The 16936-nt window shown below is 41.4% G+C and overlaps 1 protein-coding gene across 2 annotated transcripts; it reads left to right on the plus strand.

Moving 5' to 3' along the window:
• Positions 1-81: 81 nt before the first annotated feature.
• dapk2b (death-associated protein kinase 2b) lies at positions 82-15405 on the plus strand. 2 transcript variants are annotated; one of them, XM_085282210.1, is made up of 12 exons: positions 82-213; positions 781-954; positions 6645-6866; positions 7620-7758; positions 8784-8913; positions 9030-9078; positions 9171-9197; positions 9288-9440; positions 9893-9938; positions 12841-12930; positions 13048-13134; positions 14454-15405. In XM_085282210.1, exons 2-12 carry the CDS (start codon positions 878-880, stop codon positions 14529-14531), a joined length of 1098 nt encoding a protein of 365 aa, XP_085138336.1. In that variant the 5' UTR covers positions 82-213; positions 781-877; the 3' UTR covers positions 14532-15405. The 2 variants fall into 2 exon arrangements, with proteins under 2 accessions (XP_085138336.1, XP_085138337.1); XM_085282211.1 differs by lacking the exons at positions 12841-12930; positions 13048-13134; positions 14454-15405 and adding an exon at positions 10636-12834.
• Positions 15406-16936: the final 1531 nt, after the last annotated feature.

The following is a 16936-nucleotide window of genomic DNA, read 5'->3' on the forward strand; positions in this document are numbered from 1 at the left end:
TCGCGCTGCAGTTTCATAATAGAGCCATCAGAGGGAGGGACTTTACGCGCACACAAAAGCCTGATGGTGATACCACCGGTGACAGAAAACAGCAGCCATCCACCCCGGAGGAGCTGTTTTCTGGCCCCAGCTGCAGCTATGAGACGAGGAGACCAACTGTAGGAGACGTGGACACTGATGCACCTTTATCATCAGCTCTGCAGCTGACTGAAGGTAAGACCCGGTGTTTTTAACTGCAGCCAGTTTTGTTGATACACTTGCGAAAAACTCATGAAACTTGCCAGAGAGGAAGTTTGTGGTAATTCAGCTTGTGAACATCTTTTTTTTTTTTCTCTATCTCTTTGTGTACACATACGTGTTCACTCCCATGCTGCACAGTTACATTTTATCTCTAAATCCTTATTCACAATTGTCACAATGGCCATGTTCTGATATTTACAAAGCCTGTGTAACTGCCATTCTCAACCTTTTTAACCAGACATAATGTTTCACAACAGATGCCCTGCCCTAATTAGCCAGAAATGTTCTTTTCATTTGTAATCCTCATTATACACTGTTATGCTGCTCAGACGCTGTTGTGCAAGTTGTAGTTTAAAGCCTGTAATACTAGTGAAGAACAAAGAGGACCCTTTTTTCTGTGCTGTGTTACGGTGTTAAGGCTTTCCCAAGAGCAAGGTGAAAGTAGCTCTAATTCAGTAAACGAATACCTTACAGCAAGCTGCAACTTGTAGTAAACATTTTCATCACTGCGCTCACAAACCAACTCATCTTTGTGTGCAGGAAGAGTACTCCTGGGGAGGCACAACAACTGGCATTACTGGAGCATATCGAAGAGGCTGTTTTACATATCTGTTTTACATATTAAGGAGCTACATCAATGAGGACGCCCGGCATGGCGGTATTCAAGCAAGAGAACGTGGAGGATTTTTATGAAATTGGAGAAACACTGGGAAGGTGAGGATTTGTTCACGATTAGTTTTTATGAAGGATGTCAATGAGAGGTTATTTGATCCCCACCTCTTAGAAGATGATCCTTCACAGTTTGTGTGAGTCAGAGGGTGAGTCAGTTTCCCTTGCAAGTGCTTGATCCGGTGGTGGTCCTGTGTATGTAGGTATGCAAACAGCTGGCCTGTCTAAGCTTGAACTGGGGAGTGTCGTTGGGTTAAAGTGGGCTGAATTTTACAGCTAGAGATAACGTACCAAAGCTAAACGCACTCGAAGAAAAGAAAACAGCCCTGTTTGGGGGTCAGATTTGTCAGTCCAGGAACGCAAATGAATTGTGAGCGATTTGCTTTGCATGGTCTGACTGTGGGGCGGTGGACCAGGGTGTCGAAGTGCTGCGAATAAACCCCGTAAAGAGCAGACGTGAAGGAAACTGAGGAAATAAGTTACAGGAAGTTGGTAGATTACAATATGGATTGAGGAAGCTACGCCAATTTTGCACGGAAGGACAGCTTGGGCATGTGCACCACTCGATAACAGATTGAGCGGGTGTAAAAGCAAAGCATCTGACCTGTAGCCTTTCACCATTAATCCCAATATGCACTGTGTCCCAGTCTTTGTTGGGACATAGCTGCTTTGACACACCCTGATCCAGACCTGCTGTTGAAATGACTCCTTCAAAACTATAAAAAAAAATAACCCAAACAAAAAACAGAAGAGGAAGACTTTTCAGCAAAGGCCTCGTGTAGCATGAAAAGTTCAAATGTATAAATATGAAATATTTTTACAGTAATCAGGCTTTGAGTAAAGCACTCACGTCTGATGGTTAAAAATAATGATTCACGAACAGTTAGCTGATCAATAAAATGAATAAATTATCTAATACTTTACGTAGTTTGCAAAGTAAATAGATTGTAAGCACCGTTTAAAACAAAAAAAGTACTGTCATTGATAATTGCACATGAAGTTGTAACATTGGAGGGATTTTCCACAGACATGCAAAGAGCAAGAAGGCAAAACAAACACGGCTGTTTGCACAGAGGCAACTCAAAAGCTGCTCATATCACCACAGACTAGTAGATGATTTATTAGGTTACATCAAGTAACCTAATAAATAAACCTAAGAAATTCCTTTAAAAGACTTTTAAAAACTTATATAAAAAAAAAAAGCTGAAATACCCTTTAAACCCCTGCAAGACATGGCAGACATGGGAATGTGTTGCTCAAAGCTGAGCTGGTTTTCATGAGAAAACCTTTGCCTGAAAAGCAAAGGGGACTCTGCTGTGGGCTGAGTGCATGTTTAACATCAGCATGTTGAAAATATGTGACCCTTTAAGCTACTGTGGTTAAAAGCCCTGGTTAGCTTTCTGAGTAACCAAACCTGTTACATTTTATCTTTCTGCAAAAGACTTTTCACTCACACTCACAGTTTTCTGGTGAGCCTCGGGGGACGTGTTTTAGCCCACTCACAGTTTTGACAGCCTCACGGGTTCAGAGCCCTCCACTCACATACCTCAGTGGAACTGTTACTCAATTGTCCTTTAAGAGTGTGGGGAAATTTGGCGGAGGGAGGCAAAAACTGTGTGACGTATTTGAGATGTCCTGTGCTGTGGTACTGTTGCACCATTTCTGGAAATTGAATTAATCATGTTGACAGGTTTCAATGTCTCACAGCCCCGAAAAGCAGTACTGAGTGACTGTTTCCACTAATGACACAGAGTTTTGGGTAAACCTGTCAGCCCTTTGACATGCGGGGCATGCTGTGACAAGTGTACCTTTCTTTCCATTCGACTGATGACACTTATGACATCATACAGTACAAAGTGTTAAAGTCCGAACCAAAAGATGCCTTTAACAGGAAGCGGTGAGCTGTAACTGAGCATCAAGGTAAGGCTGAGAAAAAGGTCTTCATCTGAGATGCTGGACCCTGTTTACAAGTGAGCTTGTGTCCTTGTTGGCTCATAACAACTGATAGCTTTTAGTAGATAAGTAGTGCGTAGTGAGTCAGTGTCAAGAAACTACCATCTGTTAAACCCGCCCTCCCCCCCCCCAAAAACATGCAGACTTTCCCCAAAATTTGAATGCTGAATTTACTTTACACCATGGTTTCACTCTGACTTCCTGAATGCTTTCATGTTGACTTCTAATGGTAATCCCTTGACTTTTCGTCTAGCACCACCGTGTCTTTATTGCTATGTATGAAAGGTACAGCGAGTGACGTGATCCCAGGGTGAACTGTATGACTCTAACGATGCCTTAAATTGAATCTGGTCAGTTTGTTAATGTGTGGCTTCTTACAAAATACCTGCAGAAACTCACAAGACACCTATACTCTGTCTTGACGGTGAGATGGATATTTAAACATTAGTTATACCGACAGGAACAGCAGCATGTTTGTCACTGCTTAAGTTGACATTGAGGTGAAAACTCATCTGTCCATTAACACAGGTTCACAGAGTTTTTGCTCTCCAATCTGTAAACACTGCAGGAGCATCTTCCTGATATGCAAAATATTTTTCCAGTATCTATGTGGGTTCATTTAGGAGAAAATGATTCGGACTAACCATTTTACAAGTTTTCTTTATGGAATATCCAGAGGGCAGTGATGCAAATTTTAGGTTGCGGTGCTCGAACAATAAATGCGTTGAAGTGAAAAGAGCCCACAGGGCAGGCACACAGCTGTTTCAGATTACCAAAAAGTACTAGAATTTCTCTGTCTCTATAGCTTCGAAACATTCCTGCTGTTGTGTAAGTTGGGGAAATAAAGAGAGAAGGGAGTTTATTTGCTGCAGCCTAACTGAAGGACCTCCATGTTGACCTTTTGGACATCCCCCAGAGTTCCAATACTGACAGAAATTGTCCCATTACAAACAACACTAATGCCTCACAGATGCCGGTGTGTGCGTGTGTGGCTGGACTTAAATACCAGTGGGAATCTAGAGATTACTTTAGGGCTTAAATGCGGAAAGATTTCACTTACAGCGTAAAAAGCAGAAAATGTGGGAGACAAATTGGGTTTTCAAGCACCGGTAGAATTTTAAAAGTTGGAGCTGCATCCCGGCAGCCCTCAATGGCATTTGATTAGTTGCCTGGTTAGGAACAGCTTTCTGGGTCAACAGCGAATCTGGCGCTCTTCGTCATCCTGGTGGTTGCTCAGTTGAGAAACATGTTTAAATATTGGGTTGGCACCACTTGTCGGAGCATTCCTTCAACCTTGGCTGTGGCTAATGACCTTCAGCTGTTGGAAATGGAAATTCTGCGGAGAGATGGCACTTTCAGCCCCGCTGGCCGGCTTAGGGCTAAGACAGACGGCACGCCTGGCCTTTTGTGGAGTAACACCTCCCCCAGCATCTCTTTCCGCTGTTACTCTGCACTTCGTAGCAATGCTGGAGTAAAGCCCCTCTGCTGACATTTGTGTTGGGTGCTTTTTCACACATGAACTACAACTATCATCTCAAGGGCTTTTTCTATTTGCCATTAGTTATCAGGCAAATCAAGGGGACTGCTCATGCCCCAGTGATGGATCAGTTCCTCCCCTTGGGGTAATTGATGGATGTTTTTGCAAGTGGAATTCACTGAGTGACTTCCCCACCTCTTCAGTTAACACATTATCATCTCTAACAGGGAGGACTCGAGGGTGGAGACGTCCTGTGAATAGATCAGGCAGAGGGAGGATTTGAGATTCCATGAAGCTGTGCTTTATCACTCCACCCGCTCTCTTTTTATTTTCCTTTTAAGGAATGTGCGTGGGATTCTTTGTGGATTATTGCCTTAACGTATGTTTCCCCACTCTCTCTTTTTTCCCCCTGCAGTCTCTGCTGGGACATGTTCACACATGAATTAAATGATCTCAATAATAACTTCAAGGACTTTAGGCTTTTAATGTGTTTCCAGAACCTGAAAGCTATAGGAAATGCATCAAATCAATCTAAAGTTAAAGATTCCCTTGTCTTATTAGACGCACAGGTGAAACAACCACATGTAGTTCAGTGCAAATCCCCTTGCATCAAGCACTGCAGCACTTTAAAGAAACTCATACGCTTGTTTTTTTTCCCCTTGTGTATCAGAGATGTTCAGTTTTTTTGTTGAAGTGCTGCTGTATCAGACTGCGTCATATTTGTTTAAAGGTTTTAGACTTAATCTCTTCATTGAGGTTGTAATTGAAAGTCTGGGTTTATGTGGTCCCGCATTTACATAATTTTACATTGTTATTTTTGAGCATGTTTCATAAGAGGCTTAGCATAGTCAATGTAACAGCAGGTGTGATCACAGAGCACCGGACAGGGCGTGCCACAAAAACATGAAAACTGGCTCAACCATCTCGCACCGATGTAGGGTTACAGAGTCAGTAGCTGGTTTAAAACCACAAAGATAGGATTTAATCCCTTAATTTGTTTCTGGGTGCACATTGTAAACACCCTGAAAATACAAGTGTGAACTGTAGTGTGTTGTGGGTGTACAGATCTTCCTTGCACACCTCCTTTCTGCCCTTCTTTCTTTTCCACTCCTGCAGTTCAAGCGGGGGCTCTCACTCACCAACAGCAGAAGAAATGTGGCAGGTAAAGCAAGACTCTGTTTCAGTCTGGCTATTCTTAGCCCTCTAGACACAGATTGGACAGCCTCTCACAGCCACTCTGGAATTTCTGTGTGGACAGTTATGTCCAAAATTCATGAAATGCCTGCCAATTATTGTCTTTCCCCCTCTTTGGGAATTTTTCCCTCCACATTGTCACAATGTGTCTGTGCTTCAAACATGAAAATTCTTCGGTCCTCAAGCTTTAATGTGTTTTACCCAACCATTCCCTCCTATTCAGTAAAACTCTTGCCAGTTCTGTCACCACATAAGCCCTTGTATGTCGTTGTGGCATCACGCAGAAGGATGAGAAGCTTGTGTTCACAATAGGGTGGGCAGGTCATCCCCCAGCAACAGGAAACAACAAAGCAGCAGTAGTATGACAGCAAGCTTACTCAAGTGCTGGTCTGATATTAAAGCCACAGAAATTCCCCTCATATGGAAAATGGTCTCATATTTCTTGTTCAATCTGTCAGTAGGCAAGTTATGAGTGTTATGATTTATGTTAGGGATGAGTGAAATCAAAGGAATATGTTCCACCAACTGGAGTCAGTACTGAAGCTCATTAATAATAAGATGCCATTAAAGATGTCGTAAGCTCATGTCTGACTATCACTTCTAACTAACATTCAAAACAAGAACGCAATGATTCACTGAACAATATTGTCAAAGACACACCTCTGTTGTGATTTGCTTTTCTTTCAGTGGAGTAAACACTTGAGCTTGCTCCACTAAACTTGACAGGAAGTTAAAAGGAGTAGGAGGACAGAGGCTCTCTCAGCACCACCAGATTGTCTCATTGTCTCGCCAGGAAATAGGAAGTGATGGACCATACCGCAATTTTTCAGTCATCTGTGTACCAGAGCTTCCTCACCAATATCCTGTGGCTAAATGCAAAGAATGTTATTAGTTCTATTCCTTTAAAAATAAAAAAAAAATAAAAAAAGATGGTAGATACTACAAATCCTGATGCACGTAAATCAGTTGTCACGTTGAATGATAATGGGTGTAACAAGAAGAGTGTTCAGAGATCACATCCTCCACCAAGATGCAGGATGTTACTGCTTTTCCCGTGCTCTGTATGCTCTCTTGGCACTTTTTGTGGTGATTGCTTCTCTTTTGTCTGCAGTGGGCAGTTTGCGATTGTCAAGCGATGCATAGAGAAGAGCACAGGCAATAAGTACGCGGCCAAGTTCATCAAGAAGCGCCTGAGCGGGGCCAGCAGACGGGGTGTGAAAAGAGAGGAGATTGCGAGGGAAGTGGACATCCTGCAGCAGCTCCAGCATCCCAACATTGTAGCGCTCCACGATGTTTACGAGAACCGGACAGATGTTGTGCTTATCCTCGAACTGTGAGTCACCACAAGATTCTGCAATGCATTGCAATATCCACACAGTCACAACAATAAAGTTTTATCATGCTTTACTTCTTGAAAACTCCAAACATCTATGTACAATAGATAAGAGCCTGCATAACATAAAATGTGTTTTATTGGGATTGAAAAGTTATGTCAGTGCAGTCTTTTGAATGTTTGGCAGGAATACTGTAAAACTGCAAAAGTCCACTCATCTGTGAGTTTATTTCTGTTTGTTGAAGCTGTGTTTGCTGAAAACCATTTGCCCCTGATCATGTCTGCCAGAAAGAACCAAATGTCTCTTGCAAAGTCAATAATGCTTGTGCTGAAAAGAGGCCAAAAAGGGCCCCCGTCTGGGGTCGCTGAGTGCCGAGAAACATGGCAGGCCTGATTAGGACTAATTGAAAAACTCAAACAAAAAATATGACTAATGGCTGCAGAATAACGCACTGTCCTTCATTCTCATTTTCTCTGTATGAATGGTAGAGAACATTGTGCTTATGGGCCAAGGTTTCATACCATTTTTTCAGTTATGTTTATGGAAAAATACATTGGCCCATAAGTAGGGCAAATGGACTAAAAACAGAAGCAAGTTGGCACCACAGACAAACATATCTCAGGCATCCAGGGCTTGTGCATCAAATTTCCTGAGAACACACTTTAGATAAAAATGCTAGCAAGGGCTTGCTCCAGATTGTCTGAGCCCACAGTCACCGAGTGTCAGTTTGTGTGTGTTTGTGCGTATTGCAGGGTCTCTGGAGGAGAGCTGTTTGACTTCTTAGCTCAAAAGGAGAGCCTCAGTGAGGAGGAGGCCACTCAGTTTATCAAGCAGGTCCTACATGGAGTGCAGTACCTCCACTCCAAGAAGATTGCACATTTTGATCTAAAGGTAAACGTGCTTCTCCTGTGCTGCGCATCTTAAACTGCATTTGTTTTCTGTGAAACAGTTAAACTCTTTACCTCCATAGCAACTGTATTACTACGCACAAGCAATGCCATAAAGACCTTATGTATATGTATCTATCTATCCATAGCAGGTGTTTAATGTACGTACTGCACAGTTCTGCTATTCTGATTCACACATCCTTCCTGTTGTTTGTGGCCACCATCCAAACTCTCAGATACCGACACTTCAAAGTTATCTCTTTAGTTTCAGAGCTGTATCGCCCACGTTTCTATCTGAAAGTCGCTATCCTGTCTGATTTTTTTTCTAGCTGTGCATCTACGTTCCCAAGGTCTATTTTCATCAGATCAGTCAGCTATAACACCCATTAACCCTCCTGTTTAACCCCATTTTGACTTGGAATTTTACTTGAGAAATTCTTATCCCCCTTTTTGATTAAAATAAAGCTTCAGAACAGCTAAATAAACACAAGCCAACCCCAGCACCATAACCCTTCAAAGTCAATGTGAATGGTTCTTGATTTGCAGGCCTATTATATTGCACAGAGCCAAAGGGCAGCGCTGGGAAACAGGGAGCCCCTTTGACAAGTTTCCACAAGAGGCCACATCTTACTAATTGAATGCAGAACTGGGTGATAGTGTTCCTTTTTTGTTGTTGTTCCCTTTATGCCCCATATGAATCTGGTGAGCATATAACAGTAGAAATGTAAGAATGGCTCATTGTGAGTCCTCTTCACTGATGATGCTTTTGTGTTGATAACTGAAGGTGGATTAGGTACGCAAAATAACAACGCACTAGGTGTTTGAGTCATTCATGCCTGAAGCCTTGATTTTCAGTTCACACTGACACACCTTTACACTAATTAGCGTGATTAATTGTTTTTCTCTAATGCTTCCACAAAAGGAGGATTTCTCCAGGTAACTTGTTGCTTTTGTCTGTATTACTGAGCCTTGCTATTAGTGGAAATGTGCTGACATACATGCTTTGTTTCTTTATTTGCATTGGTGCAGCCTGAAAACATAATGCTGCTGGACAGGGATGCCACCTTACCCCGCATCAAAATAATAGACTTTGGACTAGCACACAAAATACAAGATGGGACGGATTTCAAAAACATTTTTGGCACCCCTGAATTTGTTGGTAAGTTTTTCTTTCTTTTCTTTTTTCTTTTTTATTGAGCTTGACGATTTTAATGAGATGCTTGATGTTTGGCCAGACGCTGTTTGTGATGTTGAGTGTGTGTTGTCTATTTTCAGCTCCAGAGATAGTCAACTATGAGCAACTGGGCTTGGAAGCAGACATGTGGTAAGAGCTTTTAATTACCTCTGACTCTGCTGACATCTGCACAACAGGTTGCAGTGCATAACTTTGGATTAATCTTGCGCCTTTTTTTGCAGGAGCATCGGCGTCATCACATATATACTGTAAGTTGAGATTCACAACGTCTGGGAATTTTAATGTATCTACGATTATCGACTGAGTCACGCATGCAAACGTTTGTGCTGTTGTTTCAGTTTGAGCGGCGCGTCACCTTTCCTCGGTGACACAAAGCAGGAAACGTTAGCAAACATCTCAGCGGTGAACTACGAATTTGATGAAGAGTTCTTCAGCAGTACCAGTGAGCTGGCCAAGAACTTTATCAGAGGGCTCCTGGAAAAGGAAACGAGGTAAAAGAGGAAAAAAGAAGAAGAAAGAAATTAGGTTACTAACAAATAGGTCAAGGCCAAAGGTCAGGTTTGAAATTTCATTACAAAGCCCAGTACCAGGCGGGGCTATGCTTTATAAAATCCTAATGAAGTGCACTCCTGACCCACATGAGAATAAACAGCCAGCCAGTAAGGATATATTTCTGCTGCACGGTGTGATATATAAAACCAGAAAAGAAAACTATTACAAAATGTTGCAAAAACACTTTCTTTGTAAAATGTGATCCTCTTCTTACTTTCTGACATGTGTTTCCATTTAAGCGTTTACGTGCACCTTCGGGAAACTGAATATTTCTGTGGAAGTTTGGTCTCGCTGTAATCCTTAGAGTCACCGTCTGCTGCACGACTGACCTACGTGCCCTGTCTGATGGAGTTGTTCTGGCATATTTACACAGCTGCATTTTCTCTTTTAGAAAACGGATGACAATAGAAGATGCACTGAATCATCCTTGGATTAAGGTATGGACATGATTTATGCAGTAGTGTTGCATGGTTTGTATAATCTGTGACTGTTGTCAGCACTTCATTCCCCCCTGCCCCCCCTTCTACGAGGAGTAAAATCTATTGCAGCTAATGTCAAAGGTAACATACGGGGTAGCAGGATCTTTTTTTTTCTCCAGTGTTCACTCCCACTAACTGTGTACTTGTCCTGGATAGATGTTTCCATACTGTCCCACAGTTAAAGTATGTATATTGTTCCTGTTTGGGAATTTTTGTTTTTCCCTTCACATCTCACACTCATCTCATCCATCTTCACGCCATCTGCAATATTCCTTTTGTCTACAAAGTCAGTGGTCTGACTCTTGCAATATCTCGCTAATTGTATTTTAATGGAATAGAAACTTAACATTGTGCTGTGGTGAAGCCGTCTACCTCCCATTCAGGCTGATGAAATGCATGTGAGTGGTGTTTTGCTGTGAAGTCCTCATCCTGTTTTGATGCAAGCATGGATCCGGGAAACCTTACACGCTCACCAGGAATGTTTGCTGTTTTTTGGCACCCCTTATCAGCCGTGGCTTTCGCTCTGGGGTCACACACTAATCCTCCAGTGCCACGTCTGCTGGGATTTTTCACTGCTATACGTGTTTTCGAGATGCAACAATAAGACATCCTCTCACTCAGTCTCCCTCCCCCACCCCTACCCTTCTGTCTGAAGTCCTGCGGCCACATGGAGGAGGACAGCGCTGCCTCTGAGAAGAAAGCAAAGCAATTGAAGACAAAACTACTTAAAGAGTACACTATCCAGTCGCACTCCAGCATGTCCCAAAACAACACATATGCCAACTTTGAGCGTTTTGCCCATGTATTGGAAGACATCGGATTAATGGAGACGGGATTGTCCGAGGTGGCGGAAGCTTACCGCACCCTGCAGGGTGACATAGAAGCACTGCTCTCCATTCACAATGACAAGGAAGCTTGGTACAAGGAGGAGCGGGACACCGCAAAGAAACAGCTCTCGCAAGCCTGCCACGAGTTTCGCAAAGTGGAGGCCACCAGGAAGCTGGTGCAAGAAGACATGAAGGCAGTAGATGTTTGTCTGGAGAGCATCAGCAAGAGGTACAACCACAGGCAGGGCCAACTGGATGCTCTGAGGCAGGAGCTGAACTCTGAGCTCCAGTGGCTCCAGGATCTGATGGGCTCTTTGCATCCTGAGGGAACCAGTGGTAGCATCCATAACAGAAGTCTGAGCACACATGTAAAGAAAGCAATGGAGGACCTGCTGCATCTGACTTGTGAAGGAGAAGTCTGCTCTGAGGCTGAACAGCCCCTCACTGAGTCTGGCTGACATAAACCATTGAAAAATCTTCTAAGAGTCAACAATTTTTCTTTCTTTCTTTCTTTCTTTTTAAAAATTGCACTCTTTAAATTTTATTTATTTATAGATTTTCTTTATTGTTTAAACAAAAAAGATAAAGAGTTAAAGGAGAAGATGGTTATATCAGTTAATAAAGCTAGCCTGGCTTTGTCCGAAGGTTAAACAAACATAAACACACATTATAAACACTATTTTCTGCATGTTCTCCCTCTCCCTCCGTGAGTACCCTCCAGGTTCGTCCCACAGTCCAAATACATGCACATGTACATGTAATTCTAAACTGGCTGAAGGTGCCACTGTGAGCGTTAATAGTTGTCTCTCTCTCAGTGTTAGCCTTGCAACAGGCTGATGACCTGTCCTGAGTATACCCCGCTTCTGCTGGGATAGATTCCAGTCCCCTGAACTGAATGAAGAAAATGGATGGACATTATCAATTATAGAAATCTTAGTGCATTAGGTTTTGCCATTATTTTAAACAAATATCTACATTCTGGGAGGAGACCGTAAGGCAGACCTAAATCATTCCGGAGAGATTATATCTCTTAGGTAGTTTGGAATGCCTCAGGTTCCTACAGAAACCCCCATTGAACCCTAACCCCCAGGTGACTAGAGAGAGGGGGTTTTGCCTCTGCTCATGGACTGCTGCCCCGAGCGTTGACATCTCTTTTGTTGACTTTTGACAGAGTCGGCCTGCCTTTTTTCTTTAGTAGGCCAAAGATAAGCTGAGCTTTAATTTCTTACTGGCTCTGGAATGCTTTTTAAATGACAGACAAGTATTGATCTTAACAGCAGGTACAGCAGCAAACATGATTAGTCCTTTAACTGGGATAAGTGGCACAATATTTTATTTTATTTATTTATTTATTTATTTTTGTGACACATGGATTTATTAAACTACGTTTATTTATTAATTTGGTGTTTTCTGCCTGAGCATTTAGCAGATTATTTTAGCTGATTTAGTAAAACTAAATGAAACAAATGTACTGTGCAATGGTTCTCTCAGTGGAGTGAACGATAAGTTCAAATGTTTTTTTATTGACTGATCTAAGTTTTTTTTAATTGCAATTTTCTTTTTTATTGAAATAATAATTAATCCTATTTAATACTCCATTTGTAAATGATAGTGTTTTAAAAGAAAGGATCTTTTTTATGGATTTTAATGTGCTCTATTGCTGAAGGTTGAGTTATTTATTTCAAAAGTATTTTCTATTTCTTTCTTTGAGATGTTTTTGCGCTAACCATAAAAACAACATCTATGATAAGATCTTATCTATCTAAAAATTTCTCACTTCCTTTGCCAGTATTAGCGTCTGAACACTCAGCACTCTTTTGTCTTTGTGCGCTGACATTTTACACTTTTGTCAACCATGAAATAAATCTTAATTAGAAATTATGACTCTTTTTTTTTTCTTTTTTTTTTTTTAATTTCTGTCATTCATGATCTGAAATGTCTTCATGGTATAGCTGATTATATTAGACAAGCACATGCGCACAGCTGACGTGAGGGACAGTTCTGCTTTCTGACATCTCACTGTGTTTCTGCAGCCTCTGAACCCCAGACAGGCCTTGGTGAAGAGACTATCAGTGGTCAACTTGGAGAACTTCAAGAGACAGTATGCTCGACGCAGGTGGAAGGTAAAATGCAGCCTTGGTACCAACTTGGACTATTACTTAAAGGAAGATTGCATTAAAAAAAATTGCACATGTCTTGCTTTGTAACCCATTTCTTTTTACTTTTGTCGGTTTCAATAGCTGTCATTCAGAATTGTGGCTCTGTGCAACCACCTAACACGAATCATGAAGAACCATAAGAATGAGAAGCTGCCTGAGGAGGACGGGGTAGGTTGCCGTGCAATGGTTTACATTAAACTGACACACATTGAGCTGCTCTCATTTATATTGCTTCAACCAACAGCTGGTTAGTTTAACTTTGCAAATACATTCCCCAGATACTTTATTGGGTACATCTTGTTAGTGCCAGATTAAACCCTTTTGACTTCTGGACTGCCTTAATTCTTGATGGCAGAGATTCAGAAAGGTTTTGGTCCATGTCGACGTGATTGCATCACACACTTGCTGCAGATTTATTGGCTGCAGATCCATGATGTGAATCTCCCGTTCCACTACATTCCAAAGGTGCTCTATTGGACTGAGATCTGGTGATTGTGGAGGGCATTTGAGTACAATGAAGTCATTAAGTTCATAAAGGTAGTTTAGGATGATTTGACCTTTGTGACATGGCAGCCATGAGGAGATGGGTACTCTGTGGAGATGGACATGATCAGCAACAATAATAAAGCGGGCTGTGGGTTTTTTTTTTTTTTTTTTTTTTAAACGATGCACATTTGAAACTAAATTGTGCAAAAAAGTTATCCCTACATCATTAAACTACCAGCCTAAACGGATAAATCCGTGCATGCATGGATCTGTGCTTTCATGTTCTTTTCTCTAAATTCTGATTCTACTATCTGAATGTCGCAGCAGAAATCTGGACTTAACAATGGGCAATGATATTTCAATCTTCTGTTGTACAATTTTGGCGAGTCTATGTTTCCTGGTCAATAGGAAACATTTTTTTTCTGGCCATTCTCTGTAATTCCTAGAGATGGTTGTGCAGGAAGAATCTCAGCAGTTTCTGAAATACTCAGACTAGTTCTCTGGTAACAACAATCATACTACATTCAACATCACTTAAATGACCTTTCTTCCCCATTCTGATGCTCCTGTTGAACTTCAGCAGGTCGTCTTGAGCATGTCTACATGCCAAAATGCATTGCACCATACTGCCATGTGGCTGGCTGATTAGATATTTACTTAATAAGCAGGTGCACTTACTAATGTGGTGATGAGTTTCTTTTATTGTACACTATTTCCACAGCATTTACAGATGTAGATGTCTAACTATTTCTCTGGGAGTATCTTTACAACAGACATTGTGTTCCACAGTGTTGCAGTGTAGCAAGCACAGTTTTATCCTGCTATATGCTGCTGGAGCTAAAAAAAAAATAAAAATAAAAAAAAAATAGAGAGAGATATGTAAAAGAATGCTTAGAGTCTTTGAGCTGTCTCCAGTTGTGGAGACTCACAATTGTCACAATCACCACAAACAGTAACTATGTTACAACTGTTTCCTAACTGGGATGTGTTGGTCTTGTCAGAGGAATTGTGAAAGCGACCAAGAAGAAGAAACTATGAAGAGGAGACCAAGGACCAGAAAGAGAAGCAGCACTTCCTGAGAGCAACCCTCAGAGTGTCCGTCAGACATGCAGAACAGTGACTTTGCACCTTTATTTAGGGCATGCTCTGCAACTGTTATACGCCACTAAGCATAGTTACAATATATTTTGACATGACAGCAGTAAAAGTAGATTTTTTTTTAGAGTTTAAGGCAACTTCTTCATTCTGAATCAGCACAACTTCTGCTGTATGTCGGACATCGTTCCGGCATGTTTAAACATGTGCTAATCTTGCACTAGTAGCTATAGCTTGATTGCTGTTGACAGGAACTGTTGTGTATGTTAGCATATATGTGAGCATATATATATGTGTATGCTATAGACAGCTTCTGTCTAAAAAGTTCTCAAGCTGTTGTTTGGCACAGTATTGATACAGATTGATTGATATATATTTTAACAGATGTTAGCATCCAGAGTGTTAAATTAAAGGGTTTAGCGCTGCAGGATAACAACATGACAGCAGATCTTCAAATGTTTACGTGTTGTGCTTAACGATGTTTTATCATTTACTGTTAACCTCAAGATATAAGCCCCTAAAGCATCTGTATACTATATGTTTACATAGGATATTTTAATTTGTGCAAATTTTTCTGAGACTGTAACTGTGTTTCATTGACGAGTTCACTGACTGCATGTATCTACGGTATGCCTAATATGTGAATCTAATTCTGCAGTTTTAAATGGAATTGATAAGTCTTGCAATACTTTCATGTATTTATAAATAGATATACATCATGTCTTAAGTTCACTTTTGCCTGTATCTTAGCCTTCAGTGTTTTCAAGAAGCATTTTACTTTCTTTATATGTGTATAAAGTGTAAATTGAGAATGTGTTAAATAAATTAATGAACCTTGTTACTTTGACCGTTTTTATGAAACCAGAACTTGTTGATTTGATCTATTTTCTTAACGCTGTGGAAGGGACTGGTGCCTGTCTGGGCTGGTGCTTTGCATAAGGTAGGTTACACCCTGCACAGGTCACCAGCCTACAGGGCTTACACAGAGAGACACACAAGCCTTCATGATCACATCCATACCTACAGCCAATTAACATAACATGCATCCCTTTAGACTGTGGGAAGAAACTGTGTGCACAGAGACAACATGAAGTTCAAACCCACATCCTCCTTGTTGTGAGGCATCAGTGACAACTACACCCTGAGTCCTGGATATTAAACTCTCATCATCTCCTTTCTTTTAAGGCCAAGCAAAGTGTAAAATGATTTTCCCACACAGTGAAAGTGTGATTGTGTCTAGATGACCCAGAAATCCCAACCATAAATATGCCAAACACACTAAAGTTAAAAAAAAAATACAAAGCAGCTCTTGACGAGGAATAATAATCTCAATATCAGTGTGTTATCCACCTACTTTGTTGGCCGCTGCCATTTCTTCTGGCCACTGCTTGGTTATTTAGCCTCACAACAGTGGCGCTGTTTGGACTCAGCTGAGCTGAAAGAGATTGAAGGGATAATTTGGCCTGACCTACACAATTTGGGCCAGCTCAACACAAATACTGAGAAAGGTGTCATAATCAACAAGTGGGTCAGTCTGAAAACAGTGTGCCTTCTTGTCCTTCTCTATAGCAGCACAAAATATTTAGATTCACATTTAATTCGCTATGTCAGACAAAACTCCTGTAGTCTGTTTCCATGTTAGCACATCTCCTGTTATTGTTTAATGACAGCCTGTGAGTTACTGGCCTTTGATGAGACGAGAGAAAACATTTAGTGCACGTTTGGGTCACTCGTCTCTATTCGCCCTGATGACACAAGCTGGTGACTGTAAATATTCCTGCCATGTCTCACTGAAATAAGAGCTGAGTCTTTTGTAGACAGTGATATGACATGCTTTCCAGTCAGCCGTTACAGTGAGGTCTGCATCTCATGTAAGAGAGCCACGGCTGGTATGGTGGGATCAGTTCTGTGGGATCATGGAATTCCAGCCGACTCACGTTGGTATGATCCGGTTGATGATCCATTCACACAGACAAATAAGGTGGGCTGTCAGCTCAAAGTGTGTCCTTCAGGGTGTCTTTGGAACAGTGCTTGACTCAGAGATGTGTCAGTGTTAGCACATGATGAGCATAATAGGCCCTTTTCAGCTACCCAGCCATTCTGACATGGAAACACAGGTGTAATTATTTACATCATGACCCTGTTCCACTTAAATGGGTCAGGCCCCTGGTGCTACTGTGGCCCATTATTGGTATTCTTATTATTTTTAATGGAACATGAATGCTGCTGCTGGTGAGCTGTAGATAAATAATTTACCATTAAAAAACTGTGTCTGCGATGTTGAGGCCATTGCCTGCAGCAAAAAAGTGATATGCTGTGCTTTTCTTTTACTATGGTGCCATCTAGTGGGCATAACAAAAACTACAACCATATACCCTGAAATAAATAG

Source organism: Mchenga conophoros, linkage group LG7, assembly GCF_057382185.1.
Source record: "Mchenga conophoros isolate Kocher_MC1m ecotype Shallow Benthic linkage group LG7, M_conophoros_male_GT1.1, whole genome shotgun sequence".
NCBI classification, from domain to species: domain Eukaryota; kingdom Metazoa; phylum Chordata; class Actinopteri; order Cichliformes; family Cichlidae; genus Mchenga; species Mchenga conophoros.